Source organism: Stegodyphus dumicola, chromosome X1, assembly GCF_044657685.1.
Source record: "Stegodyphus dumicola isolate Sdum_Otavi_A_Nest chromosome X1, ASM4465768v1".
Taxonomy (NCBI): domain Eukaryota; kingdom Metazoa; phylum Arthropoda; class Arachnida; order Araneae; family Eresidae; genus Stegodyphus; species Stegodyphus dumicola.
In genome coordinates this window covers 24994849-25005810 of record NC_140780.1, presented here as the reverse complement: position 1 = coordinate 25005810, position 10962 = coordinate 24994849, and the positions used below count along the sequence as shown (strand labels likewise).

Here is a 10962-nt window from a genome sequence, read left to right as displayed (position 1 = left end):
TTTTAGGCGGCCTTTGCCGTGAAAACAGTGAGTTCATTTTTATTCAAGTACGCAGTAAATGTCCGGGAACCCATATGGGAGAAATACAGGAACATGTGAGAGAGGGTTTGACAATATACGCAGATTTTTGGAAAAGCTGTTGAACTGAGGAAACGGGTTTGAACCTTTTTTCTGTTCATCATTGGTATAACTTTGCTGACACAACGACTGAAGTTCATACGCAGAATATCCGTGATTATGGGAGTCTCCCCAAATGGAACAAAAAGAACAGAGGTAAGACCCTCATCACTTTAGTAGTGCTAATGTGTTCGATGCATTATTAGAGCAATTTCCAAACTGAAGCCACCGGAAATTGTCTGCCAAAAAGGAATATTTGGATATGTTTATGCTTATTTTGTTTCAATGTAAATTTTTTAGCCATTTATGTATAATGCTTATTATGTTTATTGAAATGTTTTTAATCCCATTTACATATAATTAATTAATATTTCATTTTTCATTCCATTATGAAATTCCTTTTACATTATTATATCCTTCTAGTATTGTTTTATTATTATATTATTACATTACTATAAAAATTGGCTGGGGGCGGAGTGCAGCGGTAAATAACGCGCGAAAATCTCTTCAAGACTATGGGGCCGCTGCAAAATAAAAGTACCATTGGCACACTACAGCTTTATTCGGGAACTTTTTCATATAGGCTGCATGTATATTTTTGGGTTAGGGGGATTCAATGATCTCGCCTAACTTCTCCATATCCAGCCAATATGAAATTAACAGTCTCTGTATGAAGCTGTAAAAAGTACAGCAATCACTCAGGCAAGTGAACATACACTGTTTGTCCAGTGTCCCCCCCCAGTGTTCAGTCCCCAAGCAAAGTTGGTACTCATTTTATCGACCCAAGAGATGGAAATCAAGCGATGAAAGGCTGAGTCGATCTTCCCCAGCCCGGGGATCGAACCTCGGACCTGTGGTGCTGCTGCGCTAGCCACTGCGTCACCGGGCCTTGATGCATATATAAGAACATTATAATTTCCTATGAGTTTTCTTATTGAATAATAAATTCTGTAAGTTCTGTGTTCTATGCTATAAGACAAGGGTATAAGTTTGCAAAAAAATTCCTGTGTTAAATAAAAGAATTTAAGTCATTTTTGCAGCTTTTTTTATCAATACATTAAAGATTTTTTTAACTCATTACACTTCCTCACTTGCTATTAGAACCATCATTAAATCCCTATTTGGTCTAATATTTTCCTGAACATTATCATGTATATAGATTGATTTCGTCTTTGTAACTGATAATTATTACTTGCAAATTATTCTCTTGCTGGTCAATACGTATAGTGAGACCACATGTATTATACTTCATTAGCTAATTATTTTATTTGTTATAGATTATACTACTTCATTTGAAGTTTCAGGTATAATGCCACATATTTGATTGCATTATACTATATTTTCGAATCTAGCAGCATTATCTATATTTATTGCATTGCATTGTATATTGTAATCTAGCATATTTAAAATCACATATTTCACTATTGCTACACTGTATATATTGTTACTACACTGTATCTATATTATTGTTGTATCATAATTATATTATTGATTAGTTGGCCTGTGCGATTAATCAGTCACTGAATAGTAATATAATAATGTCAAAAAACGTAAAGGCAAGTATTTATTAATGAAAGTTTTTTTTTAAAAATCTAATTGCGTAATTGGCATAAAATGCTTTTACCTGAGCTGATTGGGCGCATGCGCTAACGTAGGTTTTGCGAATAGCCACTGAGCACATCCAACTCATATTGGAAAATTCGTGTTTCGACTTGGGGAGAGAGTACAGTTGTTTTTTTCCACGTTTTCTGCACCTACAAAGCATAGTGTCTCTACAAACTGATTCTTCAAAAGCAAAAGAGGATTAAGACCAAATGATTCTTTAGTTCAGGGCAGAAGCGAGTCTCCAATTTTCCCTCTTCTTAAGCTCTGTTGACCTAGAAATAGGGTAAAAAAGAGATAGAAAAAAAAGGGGGGCTAAATTCTTGGAATTTTTAAATTCCATTAAAATTCCAGTAAAAAATTTCTGTTGTCGTATTTCGCTTTGAAGCACTGCAAACACGTATATTGCTTAATAATTAATCTAGTCCCAACGTAATATTTGAAAAATCTTTTTCGTTTTTTACTTCTCTCTGAGAGTTGTAAATCACGAGGTATATCGAGGCCCTAGAATTTAATCTACATTAATAACGAGCAGAATAACTAGAACTCTAGTTACGCCACAGGCTACTGCATTTTTCAGGTTCTCTTGGGCTGGATTAACCATTAAACGATATCAGCAAGTGCTTAGGGCATCAAGAAAAGTGGGCACTACAAAATGGTCACTAAATATTCAGGTAAGAGGGACACCAAAAAAATTACCCCATTGCCAGTTTTACCATGGAATGCATGACGCAGGTAATCCAAAACCGAGACAGAGAAGGAATGAAGAAAAAACCCGTGTGAACGTATGTGAAGGCACCAAAATCTTTCAAGTGCTTAAGACCTTTAGTCTTAATCCGGTCCTCTCGAAATATGCCAAAAAAGGCTACATGAAACATTTCCTACACGAAAAATTTTATACACGAAGAGTATTACATATATGCTTACAATTTTTGTTTTCAGAATGAAATGATTAGAGGTAATAAATTATGTAGTAATCTATATAAACTCATATAGATATAGGCTGTTCTCCGAAGAATATCCGAAACTTCCTATAGAAAATATAATTCTACAGAGAACCTCTTTGTATAACCCACTTATCCGAACTTCCCGAGGGAGGCTTAGAGCTGCTTCCGAGCCTGTTCTTAAATCAACAATTGAGCGCTAAATTTAAACATCAGACGCAACCACGACAAGAATATCGAAATAGTATAGTATATTAAACTACTCGACGTGTCAAGACACTATATCTTTTATTAAATATCGCTTCGTGATCACGTTAAAAGTAGAGCGCCTAAAGCCTTACTAAAGCCTTACTGGCTGAAAGGCTCACTAGAGACTATAGTATACTAGGCCTTGGCGACAGAAAGTAAGCCATCTTGTTTACCTCGAAATTTATAGTCTTAGGGATAGAGGTCCAGTACTGTTACGAGACGTTAATTTTCGCAAATTTTTTTTGTGAGTTATCTCTCTCTTTGATGCGAAAGTAATTCACTGAACATTGATAATGAATCTAAATGTTGTTTATACTCCTATACCAAAAACAAATATCGATTCTGCAGGTGGCACATGGGATGACATAGCCTTTGGTGCCGCATCTATGCAAGGCTGGAGACATGAACATTCTGTAAGTATCTCGAATTCGTGTGTGGTAAAAAATTTTCAGTTGGTGTGTGCTATGTTTCGAATCCAGTGCTTCTTATATGTTTATTTTTTATTTCATTTCCTACCTGGACTTTTCAAAAGCCGGTGTAAGGTATACAGTGGTACTTCTTGATTACTGAAAACTCTTAAACGGTAACGTTTTGATTTCGTTCTAATTACACACTTTTTAAGGTCACTGAATAACAGTCACTGAATTAGGTTTCTTCGTTTACTATTTTATGTCGGAAGAAACTACATTATATATTTTCTGTAGGTTGCTTTTTATATTAAAATCGTCATATGTAGGCAATCATTTTGAGATTTGCTGTATTGTCATTTCCGGAAAATCCCAAAATTACATCCCCTCAAATATTTTCTTTATCGCTTTTTTAATAATACCGTTTAATTCATTGTATTTTCCTTTTTTGCCTACAGTACTTGTCTTCTTATACCCTCAGTGTGGCCTCTTGTGTAGTACTCTTAAACTGTTTTAATAGCAAAATGCCTTTGCAGATGTGATGTAATTAATTAAACGAAATGTGTATATGTAAATTGAATATGAAATGAATACCTGTCACAAAGCCAAACATTAATTTAAAATAAATAAGTATCACTAATCTTCTAACCTTAGAAAGTATTTTCGCCAAAATATAGTGGCTCGCAATTGTTCCAAAGATTAACCAAAATATCAATTACTAAATGTTAGTAAAATGGCTTTTTTAACATACACTGTTCATAATCTGTTTTAAAACCTGCTAGCTTTGAAAAAGTTATAAAAGCATGTTTGATTTAAAAAAGTATTTAATCAAAAAGTTTTGAAAATGGATTGGAATAGGTAGGTATTCAGACACTTTGGATAAGTAATTTATGTTTAATAAAAGCATGAACATAATGAGCTAATAAAAATTTCGTTGGATATCCTTTAGCTAAAATTATGCTTTTCATTTGCTTTAGTATGGATTTAACTAATTGTGTGTTTTTTATGCAAGAATGTTTCATTCATGCATTAAGAATTGATTTTAGTAGATATTTTGAAGAAGTTTTATATTTTCTTATTCATTTCTCCAACTCTCTCTATACTACGTGTTCTATAGGATTTAAGTCATTGAGTATGAGTAATTTTAATAATTTCAGGGCAGTTGTATAATAACCAGAAGCAAATATCTGGATTGTTTTCCTGATAAAACTTGAATGTATTATGGATTCCGAGTTTTCTTGAAAATACTCCTAGGTTTTTATTAAGAATTCTTATATACTTATAAAAATCTATATTATTTTTGATAAAAACATTAAATTTCTTAATCTTAAGATGGTGAAACATCTCCAAACCATCATACCTGTACATAATATTAAACAATAGGTTTTTCAAATTCAGTTCTTAATTCAGATTTTGCCACATATTAATTTGTCTATTGGATGCAAATATCTTCAATTTTGACTGTTCTGTAAATATAACATTGTTCAAATATGATAAAACTTTGCTTACTGTAGTTACGGTTAGAGTACAGTGAAGGGTACCGCTTGTATCATCACAAAGTTGTTTCATTTATCGCCAAGTTGTTGTTTCATTTATGGTAACCTGAGTAGTTGAATGTTCAGTAAATATACTTTTACGTAGAATTGGGTGCTCTTTTGACTTAAGTGAAAATATACTGATGTGTACATGGAAAAAGTCACCAAGTTTGTGCAATACTCTGAGTTTTTTTTTTTTTTTTAGTGAAAATAGGTCGACGTGTACATGGATACAAGTCCAAGATTTGCACAAACTCGGTATCCATGTACCACCCCGTAAATATACTTTTACTAAAAAAAAAAAAAAACCTTTATATCTCCAGCATGCGGAACTGTGTATCAGAAATTCTAAAGATATGCTCATTTTAAAATTATTTTGCGACGTTTCTGTTGAACTGCTTAATTGCCATCTGTTGCTGTTCATTCTCACTTTATAAGAGAAATTAAGCTCTGAGATGATGTAAAAGATGCTTGTTAGCTGTAAGCAATTAGTAAACTTCAGTGTTTGCTTTTTGTTCTAGTGGTGCCATGGTATTTCAAAATAGTTTTTTTTTATTGAAATAATGCAAAGTGGAAGTTTGAGTTGTTAAATAAAGTTTTAAGTTATGTTACATGTTAAAACTGAATTTTTTATACGATTTGTAAAATAGTATTTGAACATTTATAGCAGTAGAAATAGATTAGAAGTTTTCAGCATCAATTTTGAGTTAAAGGTACTGTTAACTAATTTGCTGATAAATATTTGTATGCTGAAGGGTTACTTTATGCCCATAATTAGTATAGACACTTTGTGCTTTAAGTGCTCAATTTCCATACCATACTTCAATAAAATTCTGATGAAGTCTAACGTTAGGAATGGAGACAAATAAATAAGCAGAGATTCATCTAAATTAACATATATTGAAACACAAAATGGCACAAGTACAGTAAATTCTACATGGTAAAGTAAAACAGTGACAACAACCAACAGTGACAAAAAAAAAAGTTGCCAAGAGAAAAATATAAAAAGCATGTTGCCACACATGTTGTAAAATACAAATGGGAAGTATAATCACAAATAAAAGTTATTTGCAACACTTCCCCTTGATTAAATTTCCCTCAGTCCTACACAGAACCTTTGATTGAACAAGGCTTTCTTTTGCACACTCTTTGTGAACATGTCTGCTGCATTTGAACTGGAAGGCACATACATAAAGTTTAACAACTTCTCTTCAACCTTTTCTCTCAAGAAAAAATGCCTGAGTTCAATATGTTTGTTACGCTGTGAAGTGACATGGTTTTTGGCTAAAGAAATGGCACCCTGATTATCAACAAATATGCTTTGTGAAAAGTTTAAAAAATGTTCTCCCACAATTTCTTTAAAAAAATTTTGGAACCACAGTACTTCCTTGGCTGCGTTGCACATCGAGAGGTACTCAGCTTCAACTGTTGACAATGCAGTCGTCTGTTGTTTCTTACTGCTCCATGAGACAGCTCCACCTGCTACTAGCACCACACAGCCACTAAATGATCGTCTGGGTCAATCTTATCACCAGCCCAATCAGAATCACAAAACACTTCCAAATTCTTTCCTGTCTTTTGGAAAGTCAGCTTTAATTCCTTGGTCTGTTGTAGGTAACGAAGGATATGTTGTACACCAGCCCAATGTTCCTTGCTTGGGCAATTATTGAATTGGCTCATGTAAGTAGTAGCAAAAGCTAAATCTGGCCTTGTTCCTCCTGCTAGGTACAAGAGCCCTCCAACAGCCTGCCTATATTTTAATGCTCCTTCAGCATTCAACATGTTATCCTTAGTGGCTGTTATATATTTCATACCTGGATCTAATGGTGTTGATGTTTCTTTAGCATCTTGCATATTGGTTGTTTCCAAGAGTTCACTAGCATAGACACTTTGGTCAAGAGTCACACAGCTATCTTCCCTTCTGCTTATCCTAATTGAAAGGTGATTCTCCCAAGTCCTTGATTTTAAATAGCTGCAATATTATCCTTAAATTCCTGAATGATGAATTCTTTGCTGGACATTACAAGAAGATCATCTACATACACACCTACAATTAACTCCTTTTCTTTATTGAAGTAAACACAAGGATCTGCTCTGTATCTTGTTAGGCTCGTTGATTTCAGAAATTTATCGAGGCACATATTCCATTCTCTCCCAGACTGATGAAATCCATAAAAGCTTCTTTTTAGCAAGCAAACTTCTCTGTGTGTTTTCTCATGCAGACTCACGGGTGGCTGTTCCATGAAAATTGTCTCACTCAGTCTTCCATTTAAATAGGCTGCAGTAATATCAAGTTGATGAACCTGCCAGTCTTGCTCAACTGAGAATGCTAATAAAGTTCTAATTGATTTTGTTTTTATTACAGGAGAAAACGTCTCTTTGTAGTCAATTCCTTCGACTTGGGTGTAGCCACGAGCAACTAAACGAGCTTTATATCTTTCCACTTGTCCATCTTTGTTAAGTTTTCTCTTGAAGACCCACTTACATTTCACAACTTTCCTTCCCTCTGGCCTAGGCACTATGTCCCAAGTTTCATTTCGTTTTAAATTTTCCAACTCTTCTTCCGTGGCTAACTTCCATTTTTCTGCATCTTGACTAGTTAATGCCTCTTCTAAAGTTTTAGGATCATTCTGGAAAGTTTTCTTGGGTGTTGAGCCTTCATATTTCTGTTTCTCGGATTGTCAGCTGCACTGCATTCCACTTGTAATTCCATTTATTTCTGGAGGATTTTCTTCATAAATCTCTGAATTTTCCATGATATAATCCTTTGTCCACTTAGGCGCTGAAATTTGTCTTCTGGGTCGAGTCTCCTTTTCTGGTATATCTTCCACCTCCTTCTTTTCCTGTTGAGGGCCTTCGTCTATTACTTTATTTTCAACTTCATCATCTTGAGATGAATTTCTTCCAGAAACTTATTGTGGGTGCAATGTTATAATGTTTCCAGTCATGGAAGGTTTCTCTTCAAATATGACATCTCGGGAACAGATTACTGTACTGGTTTCTTTGATGTAAATGCGGTACCTTTCATCTCCATCATACCCAAGGAGATAGCCTTTAGTTGCCCTTTTGTCCATCTTTCTCCTCTTCTGAACTGGGATATGAGTATAGCAAGTCGATCCAATGATGCGCATGTATTTTATTCTGGGTTTCTTTCCCATCCATAATTCATAAGGGCTTGAATTAGGAACTGAAGACTTGCCTGTCCTATTCAATATATAAATTGAAGTACTGACGAACTCTGCCCATAGGAAAGCTGGAGAGTCCACTTCCTCATTCGAGTATTTGAGAGTTCTGGCCATTTCTAGGACTGTTCTGTTCTCTCGTTCAGCACTGCCATTTTGTTCTGGTGTATATGGAGCTGTGAGCCTCTGGGAGATTCCCTGCTTGTTCAAGATCTTGCGAACGGCTTGGTTGTCAAATTTTCCATCATTGTCACTAAGCATTTCTTTAACCGTATGCCCTAAGTTCTTAGCGTGAGCTATGAAATTTTCAAGTACATCTTTTACTTCTGGTTTGTGCTTTAAGAAAAAAACAGCATCGAAATTTGGTGTAGGCATCTTTGAATATTGCAAAGTAACAGTATTTCCTAAATGACTGATCAAATGGCCCACAAATATCTGTCGAGAACAATTCTCCAGCTTTTGTAACTGCTTTCCTGGTTCCAAACTTTAAACGGTGGGATTTTCCGTTTACACAAGCTTCACATAATTTCATATCAGACTTAATCTTAATATTCAACTCTTTCTCTACAATGGCCTTTACATGCTTTTTATCTTGGTGACCCCATCGTTCATGATAAAGTTGGAGAGTTGATTCATTATTCTCAGTCATGTTGATGTCAATGTGAGTTTCAGGAACTAAGGTCTTCATCACGGCTTTGAAGAGACCCCCCCCCCACCAGCATTTCTTGTTCCATGCAGAACTATTTCACCATCTATTTTTAAATAGCAGTCCTTCAATGTTGATTCAAACACACTGTTTTGATTTCTATCTTGAGATGCTAACACAGAAAATAGATTTTTACTTATTTCTGGAACATACCAGACATTTTCAAGATTTTTGATTTGATTCATCCCATTTACAATGGTCATTATCTTGATGGTGCCTTTTCCAATTGCTGGTAATGACTTTCCATTTGCCACAGTGATGCTATGAGGAAGCTTAAATCTTTTGAAGTCTATAAAGTAGTGCCTGTTATTGACGACATGCTTCGAGGCCCCATTATCAATAAACCAATCATCAGAATTCGTTTCTGCAGAAAATATTGTATCATCTACAGCTAGAAGTGTCATATTTGCAGCAACACTGTTTTTACTTCCCTTGTTTGGCCCTATATGTGGACTGGGTTTCGGCGGTTTTCCATCAGCTATCCATTTCTTGCATGTTCTGACCCAATGTCCTCTCTGGTGGCAATAATTACACTTGCCATTGTTTTTCTTGTTAATAGATGATTTCCGCTTAAATTCCGGATTTGCTATCAATGCTTCCTGATCTAAAGTTTCTAAAAAATTTGGATCTTTCCTTAATTCTCTTTCATGGGTGCACAATTGTGTGGTTAATTCATCTAAAGTTCTCTTTTCGTCACTAAGAAGTAACCAACTCGATTTGAAAGTATGATAACTGGGAGAAAGAGTATCCAATATTTTACAAATCAACAGCATTTCTGGCAGTCTGTTTTCTTCCTTATTTTCAAGCCCACTGTTCAGTTCATTCCATAGATTTTTCAATTTTGACAAATGAGCTGCCATATCATCATTTGACCACTTGAATTTGAAGAACTGTAAACATATGTTATAAAGTTGGTTATCGGACGAATCTTCGAATACTTTGTGAAGTTCCAGCCAAATGTCTCTTGCGCTGTCAAATCTCATTACCTTTTGTAAAGTGTCTTCAGTCATGGAGTTCGTAAGAACCATCATAGCACAATTATTTGCTTTATTAAAAACCTTCATATCATCTCTAAATCTCTTTCGAATCTCTTCGGCAGCCGCATGATCAGGCTCCTCTGGCTTCTTCAGTTTTCCTTCCACGACTTCTAAAGCGTTTTCGTGATAATTTAATGTTAGGCTTACGAACTGCCGGTAATGTTTATCTCCACTTCGCTCATAAATTTCCCCGCACAGTTATATCATGCTGGTACCCATAACCTGATGAAGTCTAACATTAGGAATGGAGACAAATAAATAAGCAGAGATTCATCTAAATTAACATATATTGAAACAAAAAATGGCACAAGTACGGTAAATTCTACATGGTAAAGTAAAACAGTGACAACAACCAAAAAAAAACGTTGCCAAGAGAAAAATATAAAAAGCGTGTTGCCACACATGTTGTAAAATACAAATGGGAAATATAATCACAAATAAAAGTTATTTGCAACAAGTTCAGTACTTATATGCTATGATGACTACCTTAGCAATATTTACCCATAAAAATCTTTATTAGTGGTTTTTAGTTTATGTTCATAAATTCTTTTAAAAATAAAAGCCCTAATTATAAAGGAACGAAAAATCATGACTATTATAAATCTACATATTATAAATAAACATATATATATATATGTATAAACTTTATACTCAATACGAGTTAAAAAAATTAAAATTAACTTACTCAAAACTGGTTAAAAGAAAACATTGAAGTTAATGGTGAGGAAAGTGGTGGGAAATAGCTTTCAAAATAGCATCGAAAGGCTTTTCCTGTTTTTTCCGCCAAATAAATTCAGCTAAATAGGTATCTATATTATGGCGCTTCTCCCACGTTGTTGCTTGTTCCTCAATTTTCCTCTTCTATAACCTATGTTTGGATTAATCTGTATAACCTATAAGGGTTGCCAGTTTTGGCGAGATATCTAGGCAGTCGTTATAGTATGTAAGTACCGAAATATCCATAATTTTAGCTAATAATGTAATTGCAGTTTTTTATAACAGGTAAGGCACAAAATGAATTAGAATGTGTCAGTTTTGTTACTGTATATTTAAAAATGCCTCAAACTAAATATGAAACTTGCATCCATTCTAGCAGAAGTTTTTGTTCCCACTTTTAAATCAAAATACAAATGATTGAATTTGATGATTTAATAAGAATACTTTATCCCAAAATATTTATGGA

At 34.4% G+C, this 10962-nt stretch overlaps 1 protein-coding gene across 1 annotated transcript in view; it reads left to right on the top strand.

Moving 5' to 3' along the window:
• The first annotated feature begins 3038 nt into the window (after positions 1 to 3038).
• Positions 3039 to 10962, top strand: part of LOC118180933 (uncharacterized) — a 206662-nt gene continuing 198738 nt past the window's right edge. The window contains exon 1 of the mRNA XM_085807381.1: positions 3039 to 3325. Coding sequence (XP_085663507.1) covers positions 3206 to 3325 — 120 coding nt within the window. The 5' untranslated portion in view covers positions 3039 to 3205. The remainder of the gene's footprint in view (positions 3326 to 10962) is intronic.